This window comes from Notolepis coatsorum (genome assembly GCF_963971535.1).
Source record: "Notolepis coatsorum genome assembly, chromosome: 14".
In the NCBI taxonomy this organism is placed as follows: domain Eukaryota; kingdom Metazoa; phylum Chordata; class Actinopteri; order Aulopiformes; family Paralepididae; genus Notolepis; species Notolepis coatsorum.
In genome coordinates, this window is record NC_140178.1 from 93,714,281 (window position 1) to 93,737,351 (window position 23,071).

At 45.6% G+C, this 23,071-nt stretch overlaps 1 protein-coding gene across 1 annotated transcript in view; it reads left to right on the forward strand.

The window, feature by feature from the left end:
* The window catches only part of cacna1ha (calcium channel, voltage-dependent, T type, alpha 1H subunit a), a gene marked incomplete at its 3' end in the record, with an annotated part of 143,189 nt that overhangs the window by 28,793 nt on the left and 91,325 nt on the right, over nucleotides 1-23,071 (forward strand). Inside the window, exons 7-12 of the mRNA XM_084329211.1 lie at nucleotides 2,456-2,664; nucleotides 3,831-4,144; nucleotides 11,357-11,430; nucleotides 11,531-11,650; nucleotides 14,342-14,511; nucleotides 17,608-17,793. Coding sequence (XP_084185337.1) covers nucleotides 2,456-2,664; nucleotides 3,831-4,144; nucleotides 11,357-11,430; nucleotides 11,531-11,650; nucleotides 14,342-14,511; nucleotides 17,608-17,793 — 1,073 coding nt within the window. The remainder of the gene's footprint in view (nucleotides 1-2,455; nucleotides 2,665-3,830; nucleotides 4,145-11,356; nucleotides 11,431-11,530; nucleotides 11,651-14,341; nucleotides 14,512-17,607; nucleotides 17,794-23,071) is intronic.

The window sequence follows — 23,071 nt, forward strand, 5'->3', positions numbered from 1 at the left end:
TGTTACATTTGTGACCTATACGATATGCAAATATACAGTACTGTTACCCATAGATCCTGACAGAGTATATACATATGATGGGGAGGGGACTGTACATTAGGACAGTGGTTCCCAAAGTCGGGGTCGCGACCCAAAGGTGGGCCGCGAGCAGCCACGGATGGGCCGCGAGATGATTTAAAAAAAAATAAAAAAAAAATAAAATAAAACATTTTTTTTATTTTTTATTTATTTTTTTTTTATTTTTTTTTTTATTTTTTTTTGTCAGGCCACTGAACTTAGAAGCAGGCCAGGACAGTGTTTCTAGTTGTATTCTAAAAGTCTATTCTATTGTATTCTAAAATGTGACTATATGGTTTTATATTAACTTAATAAATAAACAAAAACAAAAAATCTACTTATTTCAACGAACATTTCAAACTAAATAACAGATTATGCACATAAAACGCTGAAAACAACCGAAGCAACAATAGTATTTTAATGAGGCTATTATTATTATCATTATTATTTTGCAACAAGTTAGCCCTCTCATAAATAGCACATATAAATGAATAACTAACTTGAACTAACTTAATAGGATTGAAGTGATATTTGGCTTAAAAAATCGGTCACATGGCAAAAAAAAAAAAAAAAAAAAATGATGTGCATTGGGCCGCGGCTCTCTGACGCCTTATTTTCTGGGCCCCGGCCTGAAAAGTTTGGGAACCCCTGCATTAGGAGGGGGTGGGTGGGTAGGAGAGAAATATACATACGGTGGGGAGAGAATATATACATACGGTGGGGAGGATACTGTACATTAGGAGGGGGTGGGTGGGTGGGAGAGAAATATACATACGGTGGGGAGAGAATATATACATGCGGTGGGGAGGAGACTGTCTAATAGGAGGGGGTGGGGGTGGGGGGGTTTGGACATTTACGGTGGCCAGTTTCGAATTGCAGCCTCCCGTAGGTGCTCTTTAAGAGAGGTTTTGAATGTGGGTAGGGATTCACATTCCTTTACAGCTTTGGGTAGGGCGTTCCACATTGATGTGGCATAATTGCGAAACGTGTTTAGTCCCTTGTTTGAACCGAATCTGGGTTTAACATGATTTGTTGAGCTTCCTCTGGTGTTGTGGTCGTGGTATTCACTGACCTTTGGGAAGTATTTTGACATGTACATGGGTACCTTAGTCGTATAGTGTATCTTGTAGACCAGGCCCATTGCAAGTTGCTGTACTCTGTTGTCTACTCTAAGCCTTCCTAGGTTGTCAAAGTGGGCAGGGTGAGGTGGGTTCTAGGGGTAAGGTCAAGTAGAAGTCTGACCAGTTTGTTTTGTGATGTTTGTAATCTTGTTTTTAGCGCCTTTGAGGTGCTTTGGTACCATGAGGTGCAAGCATAGTCGTAGTACCCTTGAATGAGTGCTCCTGCCAGAGTCTTCAGGGTATTCTTGTTTACCAGAGAGGAGATCCGGTGCAAGAATCTAGTTCGTTGGTTGAAATTTTTTTATTACCTTGGATGCCATTTTGTCACAGGAAAGATTTGCCTCTAGGATGGAACCTAGGTATGTAATTTAATCTTTCCTTGTGACAATATTGTCACCCACTGTAACTGAGAAGCCGTCGGCCTTGCTGAGTTTGTTATTTGATCAGAAGAGAATGGACTCTGTTTTACCCAGGTGTAATGATAGTTTGTTATCAGCGAGCCAGGTGCAGATTCTGCCGAGTTCAGAGCTGAGGGTTTTTTCAACCTGTAACTTGTTCTTGTCAGAGACCAGCAGGGCTGAGTCGTCGCGAACAAGAACAAGTTGCAGTCATAAGCTGACGACATGTCATTTGCATAAATTAGGAACAGTAGTGGTCCTAGTATGCTTCCTTGTGGAACACCACAGCTCACTGTGAGAGGGGGGGTAGAGTACCGTTACCTCCACCATCTGTTCTCTCCCCTCAAGGTAGGATTGCATCCAGCTCACTGATAAACTATCAAAACCAATTGCTTTTAGCTTGTCAATCAGAATGGAGTGATTGACAGTGTCAAAGACAGTGGAGCGAAACAGAATCACCAAAATGACCTCAAAAACATTTCACAAACACTAGAAACTGTCTGCAACTATAATATGTTCAACAGCTACCTATAATTTATAAAATACACTACTTACACGGCCGTCCGCTCCACGTACGGTCCGCTCGACTATGGGAGGGCCTTTAGTCTCTCCAAATGTCAACAGTGACTTTTTCCGACCAAGCCCATGCTGCCGTCTTTGGGACTTCCGGAAAGAGGCGAACATCCTCTTAAAGGGGAAGTCCTTAGCTTCGAGAATCTGTTGAAAAATGAAGGAGCGAGCCTAATCTGCATGACAACAGCGCCTCTCCAGCGCCCCCGCAGCAAGTCGGAGGACAAGGGTTTTAACCTTCCCTGTCTCTCCTCCTACCAGGTGGTCTGGTCACAACCTAAAGTTAACCTTCCCTGTCTCTCCTACCAGCTGGGCTCTTTCTTCATGATCAACCTGTACCTGGTGGTCATCGCCACCCAGTTCTCGAAGACCAAGCAGCGAGAGAATGCTCTGATGCGGGAGGCTCGGGAGCAACGCGCTCGCTACAAGTCCAACGACCCGGGGTCATGCTATGAAGTGATGCTGGGCTACGTCAGCCACCTCTACCGCAAGCTAACGTGCAGACTCCATGGGCACAGGTTAGATATGGATTTTACATGTTTTGCCTTTCTATACTTCGACCAGTAGGAGTCGCTGTTTGCAATGTCTTATTTTCCCTTAGCTTCCCACCGCGAAAATGTTTGTTCGTAGGGACGACTGACCAAGCCGGAGGTACCGCTGACAGCTGGATTCGAACCTAGAGTCTCTGCGGTGGTAGGCGAGTGCTTAGACCTCTATGCTACCCAGCCGCTCCTGATTTATTGAGTCTGCATCCAACCTGGGTCACAAGGCTGGTTAAGAGTGATAACTTGTGTTAATGAGCCTGGGGTTTAGGCTGGTTAACAAGAGTGATACCTTGTGTTAATGAGCCTGGGCTTTAGGCTGGTTAACAAGAGTGATAACTTGTGTTAATGAGCCTGGGCTTTAGGGTGGTTAACAAGAGTGATATCTTGTGTTAATGAGCCTGGGCTTTAGGCTGGTTAACAAGAGTGATATCTTGTGTTAATGAGCCTGGGCTTTAGGCTGGTTAACAAGAGTGATATCTTGTGTTAATGAGCCTGGGCTTTAGGCTGGTTAACAAGAGTGATAACTTGTCTTAATGAGCCTGGGCTTTAGGCTGGTTAACAAGAGTGATAACTTGTCTTAATGAGCCTGGGCTTTAGGCTGGTTAACAAGAGTGATATCTTGTCTTAATGAGCCTGGGCTTTAGGCTGGTTAACAAGAGTGATAACGTGTCTTAATGAGCCATGGGGGCCAGAAGTCTCATTTGGGTTTAAATAGGTTTCACTCAGTGAGCTGTGGAGGGTGTGGTTTAAGTTTATGGTCCAATACGTTTCCAATTCTGGACCCCTAGCCTCATGTCCAACTCCTCCTCAGCACACATACTGTACTGTGCTTCATACTGGATACCAGCAGCTCTGGCTCGTTAGCTACATAACTAATGTAAAGTAACTGAGCCACTCTGAAGCCCTGAAGTAAGCACTGAAACCTACTCCACTCCAGAGTGCACTCAAACCAAAGCAGTTTGAGTGTGTTATACAGTGGCCCCATTCACTTTACATAGGAACCTTTAGGAGGAGGTTCTGCTGGGCTTCCAGTATGAAGCACAACATGGATTGTGACAGGAAAGGACCCTCCATGCAAATTCATACAATCAGATTTAGTTTCTCTTGTCCAAATATTCATATATGGTTATTTCTTCCAGTAAAGGTCGTAAAAAGGTGAACCCTAACGGCAGTGGCGGAGGGGAGAATGGGGGAGGTAACGGCCACAGGTTCAGCCAGGGAGGCGGGAGTTCGGTGCACGGTGTCACTATAGCAACCGCGGAACACAGTGACAGCGATGGTAGAGGGGAGGAGCTGGAGATGACGTCGCTTCCTGTCCACGGAGGAGGAAGTGGGCAGGGAAACGGACGTGGAGACGCTACCGCAGTGACCCAGCGGATGGGACCGTTGCTAGCACGATTGAACGGGGGAATGAACTATCCGACTGTTCATCCGTCGTCCATGGGACAGCACAGTGAGGACACACACACACACACACACACACACACACACACACACACACACACACACACACACACACACACACACATGTACGCACACATCACACACACACACACACACACACACACACACACACACACACACACACACACACACACACACACACACACATGTACGCACACATCACACACACACACACACACACACACACACACATACACACACACACACACACACACACACACACACACACACACACACACACACACACACACACACACACACACACACACACACACACACACACACACACACACACACACCCATATGTTCATGAATTCATTATCAAACTCATTGGGCCTCATGCATGAAGCGATATAAGAACAGTTCTGTCTCACACTAGCTCACGCTCAGCGTTTCATGCATAATCTCGCTTCAGCGTATGCACACTGAATAAATTTCAAATGTACCTTTAAATGCCAGCATTCATCTGGCCACACACCCATCCGCTTACCTACATAAGCAGGGATGGGCCACACACTCAACGTGTGTGGCCCATATGCCCACTTGACGTGGAGAAAAATATTGCTCTAAGGAAAGGAAGAATAAGGAGAATACGTTGACATCATATCTTTATTTTCTCTCTCACTATTTTAAAACGAGAAAATACGGCGATATTGTCTTCGTACTGGAGTGTCTGGAAGATGGTGATCATTCCACAAACTCCACCGGTTTCGTATTGGGGGTTCACGCCGCTACATACCTCCCAGCTACAGTCTTCTTTGATGCGGCTGGACGGAGTGAAACCCTCCGGCGGTGCAGGGACTGTAGTGGCGCGCCGCTGTTGTGAGAAGCGGTGCGTTCCAGGTTGGGTGAGTAGTGTTTTGCTGGCAGGCTCCACTTGTCTGTTAGTGCTATGGGGACTAATTGACAATGTTTATGAAAATCGGGCCCAGGCTAGGGTTCTTTGTTCAGTCTCCTAGACGACGGAAGACCTTGGTCTGAAGCCATTTTAGTTTAACTAGTGGGCCGCGACCATTAACACTGGTGATCCCTGTGTTTTCTGGACGAGTGGATATCTCTCTGTCCCGTGTTAAGCCCCTTCTTTCATATCCAAATGAGAGTATTCCTTCACGAGGAGATATGTGCATGGATGTGCGATAGCGGCAGATCCATGTTCAAGTCAGCTACACAGGCCAGTTTGGTATTGTGCTGATTCCGTCGGGTGTTGGTAAAATCACCGTTGTAAAGCAGTGTTGACATCTTGTTTCTCTTTTCTCTTAAAAAGTGAGGAGAGGTTCAGAACGGCGGCCTGTCTGGGTCAGTGTTATGTCATTGTATACATGTTCAGGTGATAGCTGCTTAGCTTACGGTTAGCCAGTCAGCTGTTAGCTGCTGCGTTAGCCTGCTGGGATCACTGCATGGCCTACTTAGGTTGGGCCTACTGTTAGCCAGTCAGCTGTTAGCTGCGGCGCTAGCATGTCGTGATCACTAGGTAACGTTAGCTTGCTGCTATAGGCCAAGGCCTGGCGCGGGGTAGCTTCAGCTCCTCGCGCGCCGCCGCGAGCTCGCTTCTGGTCGCGTGCGCCGTTAGCTCGGCGTCTCGCGAGCAGGGGCAGTAGCGCCCGAACGGTTGGAGCGGCCGTTAGCTTAATGCTACTCTGTTGAACGTGCTTTGATTATAACATGTTTTACACTCTTGACTACGACGTCATCCTTGACAGGGGATGTTCGTCGACCCTGCCCTGAGCCTGGACGGGGATTGCGTCAACAAAGAGGACTGTAGCGACTGGTTGGAGCGACGACGCTGCCCAGTTCGAGCAACACACGATCGGCTGTGTTGTCTACGGGGTCTTGAGTCTGCACTTCGCTGATCTACGTTCCGGGTAGGACAAGGTTTGACCAGACCTTATAACACGTCTTCTGGTTTTACTTTTCTAAATGTTTTGTGAATAACGATGTTTTCCCAAAACGTGTGTTGCTGCAATGCATTTAGGATACGACGCGAGTTATGTGTGAACTGTCTTTGTCACTGGCAGTTAGCTTCTCCGTGCAAATCGGTTTGTTACAGATGTGAAAATGATCTGGTTGTTGTGTGAGAAACATCATGTGTGTTTATATGTACCGTGTACTCACAACTAAGGTAACTAACCTATGAAGCTATGCTTAGTGACAAGTGAGTAAGAGAATGTTCTTTTCTCAGCTTGTGATGACAATGAACAGTGTTCACATATTAACAGGTTTTCCTGTTTTAACTGGCCGTATTAAGGGTAAAATAAGAGGATTGTGTTTCCCCCCGGTTCCCTGGGGACTTTTTCATCCTCCTATCAGACATGTTGCACTACGTTGTGTCTTTTGTGTGGTGGGGATGCGATGTAACCCTTAGCTTGATTGCTGAGGTTGTGCTAAAACTGCTGGAGAAACTTTATTTTCCTAAAAGAAAAGATTGTTTGGTCGCTGTCGTGTGTGCTTAGCAAGGCCTGTGGCCGATACTAATCGAGAATTATGTATTCTCTCATTATGAAAAACGGCGTTCCTCTGTAGAGTGTTTTTGCCATTTTTTGTAGGTGATGATGGGTTGTGTGTGTCATGTGACCTACAACTGGGTTGGACTGGCCACAGAAGCACATGTGTATGTTGGACCGGGGCTCTTAGAGCCCTCTCTATTCTGTGTTTTTTCCTTAGTAAAAATCAGATAGCAGGTTAGCTCATGCGCTGTGTGGAGCTGTCAAACGCTTCATAGAGCTGACTATGACTGTGTCATATTCTCTTTTTGTCATTACATCGTATCATGGGTGTGGGGTCGTAAAGGGGTGAACTGGTAACCTTTCCTCTCCCCCTTGTTTCTATCGGTCAGGGGTACACCCCCTGTCCTTCAAGGTTCCCGTCACGTTGCGGTTCGGCACGTTACGGGGGGGGGGGGAGGGAGTTTCCTGGTCCCACGGCCTGGTATATTGGGCGTGTGCACCGCAGAAATTCCCCCGCCATAGAGTACGTCACCGTGCGCGTCTCTGTTGGTAGGACTTCCGTGTGCTGTTCAGGTCCATGTGATGGATATGTTTCAGGGGGGTGGTCAGGGCTCCTCCTCACCAAGCGCCTATTCGGGCCTTCTGTGAGTTCGGACTCCTTCTTCCATGTGAGGGAGCCTCCATCAGAGTACAGAGCCTTCCTCCTCAGATTGTCAAAGTGAGTGGACCCTCTAGAAGGTGTCCTATTCTATTGTATATGTATTCGATTCAATTCGATTATTGAGTGTGTATGGGTTCAGTGCCTCTTCCCCGGAGAGCCCTAAAACCAATTTTTTACATGGCTCAAGGTGCAATATATTCTTTTCAATCTGTACAGCTCGCGTGGGAAGTCTCTCTGGGGATCCCCGTCTCCTTCCTATGGGAGGATGGTGGGATGTAAAAATGTGATTTTTTTTTACCCCCGGCTGTGTAGACTGGGATACATACTGTTGATGCTTCCTTCTTTTCTATTCAAAAAGTGTTGGAGTTAGGAAGTGTCACACCCCTCTTGTCGTTCCCCTGGGCGCCTTGGGGATTCAATGACAGGTCTAAATAGCCTGTTCATTGATGGGGGTGTGTCCCGATGCACGTATAGTGCTAGCTCGCTGTAAACAGGCGACTGACTGGCACGCCTTGGTTGCTTGTGGTTAAAACAGCGTTTTTATAAAGCGACTGAGATGGGGGTTTTTTCCTCTTCCGACGACCACATCCCACGACCTGGGTTGGTTATCGACGGATTCTCGTTCATGTCTGGGGGATGATGACGGAATGGATCTGAACATATGTAGAGGGGTCTCACGCCCTTGGGGTGGGCCACCGGGCGCGTTTCGCCCGAACGTCTGGGTGGCGCCTTCTTTTCATGTTAAGATCGACACGCATATCTGCCCTTTCTCCTGGAGTAGGCATGTCGGCGTGGTTAGGGCACGGGACTGGTTCTGGTCACGCTGGTCCGGATCAGTTGAACCCGTTGTCCGCCGGGGATGCAGATCTGCTGTTCTGGTACCCTGAGGGACTTGGGCTTTTTTCAGGGGGAAAAATGCCAGGTCAGTCCGGGTGTCACAGGGTTAAGCGCTATGGAGACCCTGGTTGGGTACGTTTTTACTCAGCACTGTCGTAATGGCTTACGGCCATGCCAACCTGTACACGCTCGATCTCGTCGGATCTCGGCCGCTACACGGGTTGGTCCTGGTTAGTACTTGGTTGGGAGACCGCCTGGGAATACCAAGTACGGTGTGCTTAGGGGCTGGTTCTCCATTATTTTTCGCTCCTCTCTCACACATGGCGAAGAGGGGCCTGTTGGGGTGGTCTTTGACCTCCTCTGGTGACCCTGTGCTTCCCGTATCGCCAGGCCCGGTCCGAGGTAATGTTTCGTCGACCCGTAGGCCTGGGTTAACCCTTTTTTGAAAACTGAAACACTTGTACTGCGGTATAGCCGGTGTATACCCGCAGGTGTGTTTTGGAGTTTTTTCTTGAGGGGTTATGGAACAACCACCGCATTGGGTAACACCAAGGTGGTTGATTCCCTGGTGTGTTGGAGCAGTGTCAACTCCCGGGTTCACCGTTTGAGGGTGCCCCTGCACGTTCATGACGTCTGCCACTCATGTCAGCCTTCTCTGCCTCAACCCCTCTGGGTGGGGGTTTTTGAATGGAGGCTTGGTCATGCAACAACGCCAGCATACGCCCCTTCCGCCGGGGCGGCTGTATTCAGCTGTCCCCTCTGGCGCCTGTCTCGTCCGCAGTCTCCAGGCTAGGGTTAACAGCCTGTTGCCTGGTTTTTTCCCCGGTGCGCTGCCTGCTTCCGTTGGTTAACCTTTTTTGTGTGCTTACGGCCATGCTGACTGCCTGTTCTGCAGGGTCAGTGTACCAGGCAGTGTACTATTGGGGGGACAGGGCCCGCTCGGCTGAGGGGCCTTTGTCCGAATACGCTGGCGATGTGGGGGGCGGGGTCACTAAGTGCCCACCTGGTGGGGTCTTGATGCTGGCATCATGGACTTCTCCGGGCCCCCGTTCCAGGGGGTCCAGTCCCTTTGGTGGGTCTGGGTCTTCCTTCGCGCTCCGCTGCTACGGCCTTGCCACGGGGTTGGGTTTGCCCTTGACCCCGTGATTCTGGGCGCAGTAACGAGGTTGTTTCCTCCGTTCGTTCCCGGGTGGCGTGCGGGTTGTGCGTGTGTGTAGTCGTGGGGTCAAGCCACGCTCTGCTCACCCTGTGCGTTAAGTTGCTTGAGTGCCTCTTCGCACGGTCGGGTCCGTCGCCCTCCCGTAAGCCACCAATAGGGGGGGTGCCCTCCATTAGGGTGGGTCGGGGGGGCTCGGCCCTCCCTGGTCTGATGGTTGTGGGGGGCCTCAGCAGGGTACATTTGTCGAGCTTCTAGCTCCCGCTCAGCTCCTATTATGCATGAAACGCTGAGCGTGAGCTAGTGTGAGACAGAACGTTAGGTTATGACTATAACCGAGTTCTGTTAACACTTAGTGAACGCTCAGCGTCTAGACGCTGCTGCAGGCCCTTGATTTTTCATTGTGATGAAATTTGTTGGGAAGGAGATGAGTGTGTGGCCCATCCCTGCTTATGTAGGTAAGCGGATGGGGGTGTGGCCAGATGAATGATGGCATTTAAAGGTACATTTGAAATGTATTCAGTGTGCATACGCTGAAGCGAGATTATGCATGAAACGCTGAGCGTTCACTAAGTGTTAACAGAACTCGGTTATAGTCATAACCTAACGATTTCGTTCCTCTTACTTTGTTCTTACCTGGGATTCAGCAAAGTTTTCTTATTGTTGCTTTTTTCTCAGGCAAGAACAAATTATAAGAGTGGTCGAGAGCACTCTTACCGAAATAAGAAACTCTTACCCAAATTTTTTATAAAATAAAAAAAGCATACCATTGGTTAATTGCCCCCAAATACGACTTTAAAAATACAGAACTTTTCAATAATAATTATTATTATTATTATAACTTATTGCGTGCGTTCTATCTGAAATGGATTATATATTGCTGTTAGAACAGTTATCCTCTGGCCGCCCAGGCCATTGATTGATTGAAGATTTTATTAACAGATTGCAGAATGGGTACAATACAGTAGGGCTCAATACACACAATTGTTAAGGGCATGCAGACCAGAGAAAGACTTTCGTCTTGTTTACATCAGGGTCCCCCATTTTCAATTGATAATGACATTTATGACATACACAACATACAGATATACAGATATATATCATGACATTTGTGACATGACATACAGATATACAGTACTGTATACGTAGCATAGAACGCATATTTAGAGATAGTCTATATCAGTGGTTCCCAAACTTCTGTTTTATGCGGACCACTAGATTGTTATCAAGAACATTTGCGGACCACCTCGTATGCAAACAGTAAAACATAAATAAATAAACAACTGACTTAAAACCCAGTAATACACGAGACCCTCTTCTTGGACCAAGTAAGGTTTCATCGATAATCCAATGTACAGTTACCCCCACCCCGCCTACCCACCCCCCCCCCCACCCCACCCACCCAACCACCTCCAATGTACAGTCCCCCCCCCCACACCCCACCCCGCAACTCTCAAATCTGTAGTAAGAGAGCAGCTTCTGTTCACAAATATTGACCTTCTTCAATGTTCAATACTTGACCTTTCAGGCCATGGAAACAATAATTAATTGATTCGGGTGGAGTTCCCCTTTTAACCATCGGTAGTGTGATAGTAAAGGGTTAACCTTCTGTAGTGTGGCAGTGAAATGGTTAACCTGCTGTTGTGTGGCAGTGAAAGGGTTAACCTTCTGTGTATTGTCACAGTGAAAGGGTTAACCGTCGGTAGTGTGATAGTAAAGGGTTAACTTTCTGTAGTGTGGCATTGAAAGGGTTAATGCGTGGCAGTATAAGTTACAGCACAGCGGCTCAGGGAATGAACGATGCCATGTCTTTCTTAGTTTGTATCCTGTGTGTTTGGTGCCTCCATACTGAAGGTGTTCTCACTCCCCATTTGTCTTTGTCTAACTAAACGCAGTCCCAGGAAACAAAAGATCAAATCATATTCATTGTTGTTTCTTAATTGTGCACTGTTGAGTCTGAGCTCGAAACACAAAAATTACCAGCAATGCCCCTGTATTATTGTGTATTTTGACAAATAATGAACTTGAACTTGAACTAGTCTTATAAATGGTATAATAAATGTGATTAAAGTGGTATCCCATTCTCCCCTTCTTACCCTCCAGGTCGTGATGGTGATGATTATGACAACAACGATGATGATGATGATGATGATGATGATGATGGCAACAGATACCATGTACGATATTTTTATTGGACACTTCCTTGGACTTTCTCCTGTATACAATGTTGTTGTTTACTAATGACCAGACCCTAACCTCTTTCTCTCTACCTGCCAGGTCTGGGGAGCGTTCCGGGGCCGACTGAAGACCATCGTGGACAGTAAATACTTCAACAGAGGGATCATGATCGCCATCCTCATCAACACACTCAGCATGGGCATCGAGTACCATGAGCAGGTGAGAGAGAGAGAGGGAGGGAGGGAGAGAGAGAGAGAGAGAGAGAGAGAGAGAGAGAGAGAGAGAGAGAGAGAGATTTTTTTATTTAATTTTTTTACATCCTGTGTGTCTGTGTGTTATACTATGTCCACACACCACTTACCTTTACCTGTGCGTGGCGGCTACCTCTCTGAACTGCTGTGATGGCCGCCTCTCTGAACTACTGTGACGGCTGCCTCTCTGAACTGCTGTGATGGCCGCCTCTCTGAACTGCTGTGACGGCTGCCTCTCTGAACTGCTGTGACGGCTGCCTCTCTGAACTACTGTGATGGCTGCCTCTCTGAACTACTGTGATGGCTGCCTCTCTGAACTGCTGTGATGGCTGCCTCTCTGAACTGCTGTGATGGCTGCCTCTCTGAACTACTGTGATGGCTGCCTCTCTGAACTACTGTGATGGCTACCTCTCTGAACTGCTGTGACGGCTGCCTCTCTGAACTACTGTGATGGCTGTCTCTCTGAACTGCTGTGACGGCTGCCTCTCTGAACTACTGTGATGGCTGCCTCTCTGAACTGCTGTGACGGCTGCCTCTCTGAACTACTGTGATGGCTGCCTCTCTGAACTGCTGTGACGGCTGCCTCTCTGAACTACTGTGATGGCTGCCTCTGTGAACTACTGTGATGGCTGCCTCTCTGAACTACTGTGATGGCTGCCTCTCTGAACTGCTGTGACGGCTGCCTCTCTGAACTGCTGTGACGGCTGCCTCTCTGAACTGCTGTGACGGTCGGCTACGGGGGGGGGTGGACTCGTGCCTTGGTTATCCAGATACAGATGAATTATCGCCTCAGAATAACGTATAAGTGACTATCTTTACAGCCTCTTTTGGGCAAATAAGTTATTAGACGCTCGATTTTTCGTGGACGAAAAATACATCAGTCTATAGATATACATTTTCCCAACACAACGCTACCTAACTCGACAAAATCCGTACCTTATTATCCAGATACAGATGAATGATCACCTCAGAATAACGTATATGTGGCTATCTTTTACAGCGTATTTTACGTCTCCAATAATAGCTATTAGAGGCTCCATTTTTCGTGGATGAAAAATACACCAGTCTATAGATATCAATTTTCCCGACATAACGCTACCTGACTCGCAGGAATGTAAAGTACTTGAGTAATTGTACTTCGTTACAATACTTAAGTACTGTTTTGGGGGGTTTGTACTTTACTCAAGTATTATTAGGTTTGTATACTTGTACTTTTACTCAATTACATTTCAGAGAAAAAAAAACATACTTTTTACTCCTTACATTTAAAATGCAGACCTACAAAGTACAAATCTTGCAGGTCCAACCATTTTAATTAGTATATTTGTTTCTCTGGCCGAACTAACGTTAACCTTATTAATCCTGCGGCCGCAGTTTATTTAAAAACAGCCAAACAAATCCCCATCAATGGAAAATTAACCCACCCATACCCATGCTGATTGGTCCTTGTGCAAGACTAGAAAGCGGGAATCTTTGATTAAACACCTGCTATCAGAAGAATAGACAGTCAGAAAAACTTTTTGACTTTTACTCAAGTGTGTTTTTAGCCAGATACTTGAGTACGCTTTTGAGACGGTACCCATACTTTCACTTAAGTATAATTTCTGGGTACTTTTTACACCCTTGCTGACTCAACAAAATCCGTGCCTTATTATCCAGATACAGATGAATTATCATCTCAGAATAACGTATATGTGGCTATCTTTTACAGTGTATTTTACGTCTCCAATAATAGCTATTAGAGGCTCCATTTTTCGTGGATGAAAAATACACCAGTCTATAGATATCAATTTACCCGACATAATGCTACCTGACTCGACAAAATCCGTGCCTTATTATCCAGATACAGATGAATTATCATCTCAGAATAACGTATAAGTGGCTATCTTTTACAGCGTATTTTACATCTCGGGCAAATAAGTTATTAGAGACTCCATTTTTCGTGGACGAAAAATACACCAGTCTATAGATATCAATTTTCCCGACATAACGCTACCTGACTCGACAAAATCTGTTAGCGACAGTCTCTGCAGGGGTCTGACACCTATTCAATGCAAAACACACACTCTGTCTCTGAGTGTGTGTGTGCGTGTGCATCTATGTGCGTGTATGTGACGTAGCTGTAGTGAGTGTAGTTCTCTGGAGAACCGGTATAATTCAGCCATATAATCTAGCAAGAATTAAACCTATTTTCAAGTCGTATTAAGTTTTGCAAATAAGGAAACAGATGTAGAACAGTTCAAAGCACTCAAAAACTGATGAGCAAGTATTTTTGAGTGTTAATATGTTGAGTGTTTTGCTTTGAAAATCTGTTCCTCTGCTTGCTTAGTGGAAAGTAAATTGAATTTGGTTTGTAGGGGAGAGTCTCTGTTTATAGAGTTGATTGATAATGTCTCAGCTCCGTAGGGTTTATAGAACGGGGTTAATGGAATGACTGGACACGAATTGTGTGGTGATATGTTCTTTCTTTCTTTCTTTCTTTCTTTCTTTCTTTCTTTCTTTCTTTCTTTCTTTCTTTCTTTCTTTCTTTCTTTCTTTCTTTCTTTCTTTCTTTCTTTCTTTCTTTCTTTCTTTCTTTCTTTCTTTCTTTCTTTCTTTCTTTCTTTCTTTCTCCCCCCCTCTCTCTATTTTTGTCACCCCTCTCTTTCTATCCCTCCAGCCCAGGAAGCTGACAGATGTTCTGGAGATCAGTAACATTGTGTTCACCACTGTGTTTGTCCTGGAGATGGTCTTCAAGCTGCTGGCCTTCGGGGTTTTCGGCAACGTCAAGAATCCCGGCTACATCCGAAACCCCTACAACATCTTCGACAGCATCATCGTCATCATCAGGTAATCAGCCATCTGTGATGTTTTTGACCAGATCATTGTTGGTTATAATATAACCATGATGTATTCACATACATTCTTGAAGAGTTTGATCTGTAGATGGAAAATATTTGGAACACCTCTTAGCATGCAACGTCCCACATATGGGATGTTTTTCGGACTCCTTGCAACCGGCACTTTGGCGACCCCTAGTGGCTCGGGTGTGCATATTTTGTAATACAATATATATATATTGAATTAAAGCTCCATTTGTTGCCTGTGGATAGCCCTTTCAGGTGACAAAATCCATTGATCGGTTCTCGAGTTACATGCCGGTATTTGAGGCTTGTGCAAAGTACACAGTATTGCCCAAAATACCACTCCCGACTCAGGCTGCAGTAGTTCCGTCAATCTAGATCCGATTTCGAAAATGATTGTGGAGGGTTGTAGCCAATGAGTGTGGCTTTCCAATGATACTCTACATGGGGATCTAAATAATAAAATTAAAAAAACACGAACAAAGGAAGAGAAAAACAGCTGAATGAATTGAAGTCTATGAGAAAACTGAGTTTTTCTTTGTACACAGTTGACCAAAATCACTCCTAATCACTCATTTCTGAATGGATCTTTATGAAATTTGGTTATGTACTACATACGGCTTCAGGCTATGGGTTCGTATGGATTTGTAAGCCATACCACCTTCTGGGCAAATACTACCTCTGGACTACTAACTACTACAGACAAACTTGAGTAACAAGTTTTTCTACAACTACAAAAAGTTCAGACCTATGTTACTCTATTACGTTAGCACTACAAGTGAATTCTTTTTCTGGAATCAGAAACTTCAGAATGTCATCTTTCAAAACAGACCAGGCTCATGCATGTGCTATAAGTATAAAGTATGTTGTTTTGGTTTGCAAAAAAAGTATGCAGTCCTCAAAAACTAAAACTAAAATGGCCAGGAGACTCATTGCAGGTTAACCGGTCACATAAAGCAGAATGTAATTTAGCTTTTTAGAAATTAACAGTACCCTCATTCAGCACCTTCTTGAGATCAAGTGTACTACAAATCTAAGAAACTTAATAAAGGGCAGATGATTTACACGAAGTTTTGCAGATACAGAACTGAATTTTGACACCTGGACCTCTTTTATAAAGAAAAATGCTCTGCCATTTTTCATAAAATTGAGACGCATTTCTTTCTAGACGTTCACAGAAAGTTTATGAAATTCGAAAGCCCTGGGCCTTCTCTGTAATAGGACTACAAACATTAATCACGGCGTCACTTCCTCATGTCAATATCCGCCGGTTTTCGATGCAATGCACAGAGAATTCTTTAAACTCATATTTCGCTAACAACACTTAAAATCATCTGTAAACTAACGTAGTGCTGAAAATATACAATTTGACTGCTGTTTCGATAGGGTTAGGGTCTTTACTCTAGGCTACATTTGAAAAAGAAACACAACATTAATTAATATGGACTGTATTGATCTATTTATGACAAGCGACAGCAGGGGGACCCTATAGTTTAACAGGTTAAGGTTATGGTTAATGTTAGACAAGGATGAGGAGTGGTTAAGGTTAGGGCTAATGTTAGACAAGGATGAGGAGTGGTTAAGGGTAGGGTTAATGTTAGACACGTGAAACTTGCAGTGGGTAAATCTTTTATACAAACATCTTTAGATAGGTGGAGGTTCAACTAGGGCAGGGGTCAGCAACCTTTACTATCAAAAGAGCCATTTCCCCCCCTCCCACAAAATAAAATGTATCTGGAGCCGCAAAACCAATTTACCCTTAAAATGAAGATAACACAAAAAACTAATTCTGAAGGATTGGAAGTCCTCCTCAGCACCTTCTTTCCAACTGTGGATGGCGGACATGACCTCTGTAATACGGATGGAGAGACTAAGGTTCGTGAGAACCGATCAAAAATCTGGGACCCGTTCTTAGCCTATCTCGATGAGGTTAGAGGCGGCAGCTGATTCGCCCGTCTGATCTCACAGTCCCCCTACGAGGGACCCCAAACACAATATTTCTCAGTCATGTATGGCTGGTAACCGTGTTGTAATAGCAAATGTTAAAAATGTGTTATTATCATTTTCTTTTCTTTAATGCATTTTTTACTTTCACTGTCTGAGTGTGTTTGTCTGTCATGTTAGTATACTGTTTGTCATGTTTGTACAATGTTCTGAAAAATGTAAAATAAAATATATTAAAAAAGATAAATGAAGATAACAGTGTATAAGGTTTTAGTTATCCCCAAGCATACCCCACATTTAGCATAAAACGCCTGACGATTGCATACCCAAAGTAATTTGCGATTTATTATACTTTATACTTATAGCACACAGTTTGTTGCATTAATGGAATTATAAAACAACAAAAAGAAAATGTTTGACATTGTATTGCTGTTTTTACCTGTTATAACAAAGAAAAACCTCAAACTCTTATGAAGAGGAGAAAAAAGACTGGCACATCACTCCTGTCCTCGCCTCCCTTCATTGGCTGCCACGGTCTGGCCCATCCCTATCTCACTGAGATCCTGCACCCCTACACCCCATTATGGTCTCTGAGGTCTACTGACCAGTCCCTCCTTGTTGTCCCCAAATCCAGGCTAAAGAACAGGGGCGTTTGCGGTTGCAGCCCCCAAACTCTGGAACGAGTTCCCCCCCACATTAGGCTGGCCCCAACACAAGTCCCATCTTAAAACACATTTGTTCTCCCTAGCATTTAAAAAAATTACAGTCTGCTGCTGTACAGTAATTAGTTTGTAGTTATGTGTGCATTGTATTGTGTTTATGTGTGTTTTTTTCTACTATATTATTGATTGATTGTGAAGCACGTCAACCTTGTTGTTTTTAAACGTGCTATATAAATAAAGTTGGATTGGATTGGATTCGTATCTTGTCCCAAACCTGCAGTGAAATAGATAATTGTGGAATTGTTTGAGGAACACTGAGGACAGAGAGGTTCTGTGTACTGTATCCTGTGTGTCTGTATGACTGTGTATGAACGAATAATGGACTCTGTGAAGCGCTCTGAGTCAGAGAAGAGCGCTATATAAATCCAATCCATTATTATTATTATTATTATTATTATTATTGTGTTTGTGTCCAGTGTGTGGGAGATCATCAGCCAGACGGACGGTGGGCTGTCGGTTCTGCGTACGTTCCGTCTGCTGCGGGTTCTAAAGCTAGTACGGTTCCTGCCGAATCTGAGGAGACAGCTGGTGGTGCTGATGAAGACCATGGACTTCGTGCCCACCTTCTGCATGCTGCTGATGTTCTTAATCTTCACATTCAGGTACACACACACACACACACACACACACACACACACACACACACACACACACACACACACACACACACACACACACACACACACACACACACACACACACACACACACACACACACACACACACACACACACACACACACACTCTCTTAGCTGTCCATCGTGTTCGATGATGACGCTTGCTCCAGGGATGTGGTGAGGGGGGGGGGGGGGGGGGGGGGTCAGCGACGCTGCCGCCGGTGCCACTTCTCGTGGGCGTCGAGTCCGATCCCCGAGCCGCACACACGTCCACAGATGATGCAAGGGAGGCCAGATACCTGGGGGATGCCAGCCGCCCGCTGGTGTCGTTGGGTGCGCCTCTCAGATCTTCGGTCTTGGTTCGTTTGGTGTATTTGGGAAACTGCAGTGGCACAAGTAACTTGCCAGGCTGATCTGTCGAGTGCCAGAGTTTCAAGCTGCGTGATGTTTGCACACTTTAGGAGGTCCCTGGTGTAGTCCTTAAAGCGTCTATTTTGGCCTCCAGCAGCCGGCTTTGCTCCTCTCAGTTGGCCATAGAGGACTTGGCGGGGCAGGCGGTGGTCAGGCATACGTATGGTGTGCCCTATCCAACAAATATGTTTTTGGCCACACCTGCGGCCATACAGATTGAGTTGGTGTTGTTGAGGATGTCTGTGTGGGGGACTCGATCTTCCCAGGTCAGGCCGAGGATCCTTTGGAGGCAACGGATGTGGAAAGCGTCCAGGTTGGTGATGTGCCGGCGGTATGGGGTCCAGGATTCTGCTCCATAGAGCAGAGTGGAGAGACATACTGCGTTGTAAACGGCAACCTTGGTGCTGATCTTCAGGTTTCGGTTTTCAAAAACCCTGCTGCGTAGGCGTCCAAAGGATGATGCCGCTTTATTGATACGTGTGTGTATCTCCGCGTCAAGGGAGCAGCATGAGGACAGAGTGGAGCCGAGGTAGGTGAAATTATCCACTGTTTTCAGTGGAACACCGTTTATGTGAAAACTGGGAGGTGTAGAGGTTCAGGAAGTGAGTTGGGACATAACTTCGGTTTTTTGTATGTTGACCTGGAGACCGAAGGATTGGTACAGGCTGGATATGGTGTCAAGAGCATGCTGCATAGACTCTGGACTGTGAGCTACGATGGCACAGTCATCAGCGTACTGTAGCTCACATACTTGGCAGGATTTTGTCTTTGTGTGTGCCTGGAGCCGGCGGATGTTGAAGAGACTACCATCAAGGCGGTATTCCACATGGACACCGTCTTCATGTCCCAGGGCTCGGCGGAAGAGGCAGGTGACGGCAGAGAGGAGGAGATTAAAGAGCACCGGAGCCAAGACACAGCCCTGCTTCACCCCAACATTAACCTTAAAGGATTCTGACTGGAGTTCACCCGTCTGGACTCCGGCTTGCATCCCGTCATGCAGCTGCTGAAGGATGGAGAGAAACTTGGGTGGTACCCCAAGTTTGTTGAGGTGTTTCCAGAGCAGCTCACGGCTGATGGTGTCGAAGGCTTTGCTTAGGTCTATGAAGGCTATGTAAAGATCCTTGTGATGCTCTCTGCTCTTCTCTAGCAGCTGCCTCAGGACAAAGACCATGTCGGTGGTGGATCTGGTCTTCCGAAAGCCACATTGAGTTTCCGGAAGCGCAGCTTCAGAGATGTTTTCCACCAGCCTGTTCAGCATGATCTTCGCCAGCACTTTACCTGCGATGGAGAGAAGAGAGATTCCACGGCTGTTTCCACAGACTGTTCTGTCCCCTTTCTGCTTGTAGATGACCACAATGTTTGCATCCTTCCAGTCCTGTGGGAGGGTCTCATGTTCCCAGATGTTGCAGATCAGGAGGTGCAGACGGCACGTGAGGAGGTACCCTCTGTGTTTGAAAACCTCTGCTGGGATGCCATCGGGTCCAGGGCTTTTATTGTTCTTTAGATCCGCAATGGCTTGACGGGTCTCAGAGAAGTGTGGTGGGGTGTCCAGGTGCGTGACTGGTGGCATGTCTGGGAGATTATCCAGGATATGTGGGTCAGTGGGGTTGGTGTGATTGAGTAGAGACTCAAAGTGGTTTGCCCAGCGGGTGAGGATCTCATGTCGGTCCTTAAAGAGTTTAGAACCGTCGACTGATCGAACTGGAGCAATCGCCCGCTTCCTGGGGCCATGCAGTGCTTTGATGGCATCGTAAAAGCCCTGGGTGTTGTGGCAGTCTGCCAGGCTTTGGATCTCCTTCACCTTCTGTATCGACCAGGCATCCTCCATAGTCCGGAGGGCTCGCTGGGTTGCTGTTCTTGCTGCAGCAAAGGCAGCTTTCAGGGTGGGAGAAACAGGGCAGGACAGGAGAGCTTTGTGGGCTTCATGCTTGGTTTTTAGTAGGGACTGTATCTTGGCTGAGTTACAATCAAACCAGTCCTGGTGTCGTTTCCTCGTCTGGCCAAGTGCCTCAGAGGCTGCGCTGTGGATAGCCTGGCGCAGAGCTGGCCAGTCAGCTGATTCCTCCGGGATCTTATTGAGGTTTTCAGCAAGGAGCTGTCGGAGGTGGTTTTTTGAGGTGGGGGTGTTCAGTGCTGCAGAATTGAGTTTTTTTATTAGGTGCTACCCTCGGTCCACGGGGTTGAATACTCATGAGGAGTTTGGATCTGACCATGAGGTGATCAGCCCAGCACTCCGCTCCACGCATGACTCGGGTGGTAAGGACGTCCTGTCGGTCCTTTTGGCGTACAATCACATAGTCCAGGAGATGCCAGTGTTTAGAGCGGGGGTGCTGCCAGGTGGTTTTGAACCTGTTCTTCATCTGGAAGATGGTGTTGGTTATGACCAGATGGTGTTCTGCACAGAGGGAGAGGAGCCGAAGCCCGTTGTCATTTATCTTCCCTACTCCATGTCGGCCAATAACTCTGTCCCATACCAGGTGCTCCGTGCCCTCTCTAGCATTGAAGTCTCCCATTAATATGAGCTTGTCCGTAGCTGGAGTTTTCTGTAATATTGAGTCGAGAGCTCGGTAGAAATCCTCTTTGATGTTGAACTCAACATCTAAAGTTGGTGCATAAGCACTAAGGAGAGTGGCGAAGCGTCCCTTTGCAAGGGGGATGCGCCATGTTATTAGGCGTTCGCTGACACCGATGGGGGACTCTGGGATGCGTTGCAGCAGTTGGGACTTCACAGCGAAGCCTACTCCATGGATGCGGCGAGTGCCTTCAGGGACCCCCTTCCACAAAGCAATGCATAAATGCTTATTTCTTAATATTTTAGTTTTTCGACCGCAAAAGGGGATGCTCCGACGGTTGCGGTATACCGCCCGGAGATAGAAGAGCAGACAATGTTTGGACCACCTTTTCTAGATCCTTCCTCATCTCAGGGGTGAGCAGTGTGGGGCTGCTCAGTCACAATGGAAGCTGCCGAAGCGATGCGCTGCTCCATCCCGCAGTCTCAACGACCATCACTCCATTGTCGCCTGTGTGCATGGTTTGGCTAGACACTCCCAGCCACATCCTTGGCCTGTACCTACCGCCATTCCACAACGCTGGACAAGCTGGATTCCAGCTTTGTTTATTTACTACAGATAACAAATGTGTTGTTTCTCTTTTTCTTTTTGACATACTTGCGCCACATGCACACACGCAACAACTCATCACTACAGCCCAGCATCATATTACTGTAGCCAGTCTCTTGAAACACCACTGTCTCCAAACGTCCACTCCTCTCGAAACGTTCTTTTGTTATGTGCTCTCGCTGCCGCGGTGGGTTTTCTTTTTAGCGGTCGGCTTACTCCTTCCATAGTTCCACATAATTTGTAACCCATTTAACATTATTAAGCTAACGTTAGCTAATCGTCGGACATAACGTTAGTTCCCTAGGGCTACAGTGCAAGCCGGCACAACTCAGGACAGAAGAGTATGTAACGTCGGTAAACAAGCCAGACCAAAACACACCGCAGAGCTTGGCTCTTACCAGAGAGAGTGAACATGTTAATCTTTCTGAAAAATAACTGCTAGAATCAGCAGCAGAGTAGTTCATTGCTGATCGATTGTTTGTTTGTTTAATCAGTTGTAAAATACTTTCCTTTATTTGTTATTTAAATATATAGATGTGTATTTTTTTATCAGCAGAATTGCTGCTAGAGTGGTTTGTTTACCCTTGTTTTATACTTGTTATTTTGTGAAATACAATACCTTTATTTATTTTGTATATTTAAATATATAGATGTGTACCTTTTTTAGTTAATTTGTAAAACATATTTTTTTAAATAAACATGACATTTATTTAAAGATATGTGTGTGACTGTATATATATATATATATATATATATATATATATATATATATATATATATATATATATATATGTTGTTCTAAATAAATAATAATAATAACTTTATTTGTATAGCACCTTTCATACAGGGGATTGCAGTTCAAACTGCTTTACATCAGTAAGATGTAAATAATAATAAAGTAATAATAATACATTATTTTTATTTATATATTAAATATTAAGTTTGGATTTTTTTTTTACAACTGAGGTAGGTAGATTTTAGAGACTAAAGTACAGAAAAAAGGTACCGTTGGGTGTTACGATTAGTATGCTTCTTCGGCATGGTGATGAACCCAGGTGGCAGAGTATAATGAGACAGAAGTCGACGTGGTGATGAACAGTTTACTTCACAAGACAAAAACACGACTGACATACAAAGGTAACATATAGCAATGATCGCGCACAGGAGGGCAGGACAGACAACACTAATATACACAGACTAATTGACAAGACACTGATAGACACAGAGGGTAATTACAAACAGGACACAGGTGTGATAGACAGAACCAACCGAACACAAGAGTATCACCAGGCGTGATTCACAAACCGTGAATGAAATCTACTGTAAGTATAGTTACTTTTTTATAATGTAAATTTATCCGCCGTTTTTCATCAGATTGCAAAGATTGCAATTTTTTGCTAGACTTTCACAGAAAGGTAGAGAAACGAACTGCGTTCTGTTTTATGGCAATAACGTTCAGGTTTGTGGGATATTATCCCGAAGAATAAGAGAAATAAAAAAGTAAATCTAGAAGTCAGATGATTGACAGGGGCTGGCGTGAGCCAGGAAGTGTAGTTTTTTTTTATTCAAAAGCCAATCAAAAGTCCTGGATCTCCTCTCCACATAGGACTACAAACAAAATGGCAGCGTCATTTCCTCGCGTCAATACTCGCCTTTTTCCGACCACATTTACATTTACATTTTGCCATTTAGCTGACACTTTTATCCAAAGCGACTTACAAGTTCTGTACGAC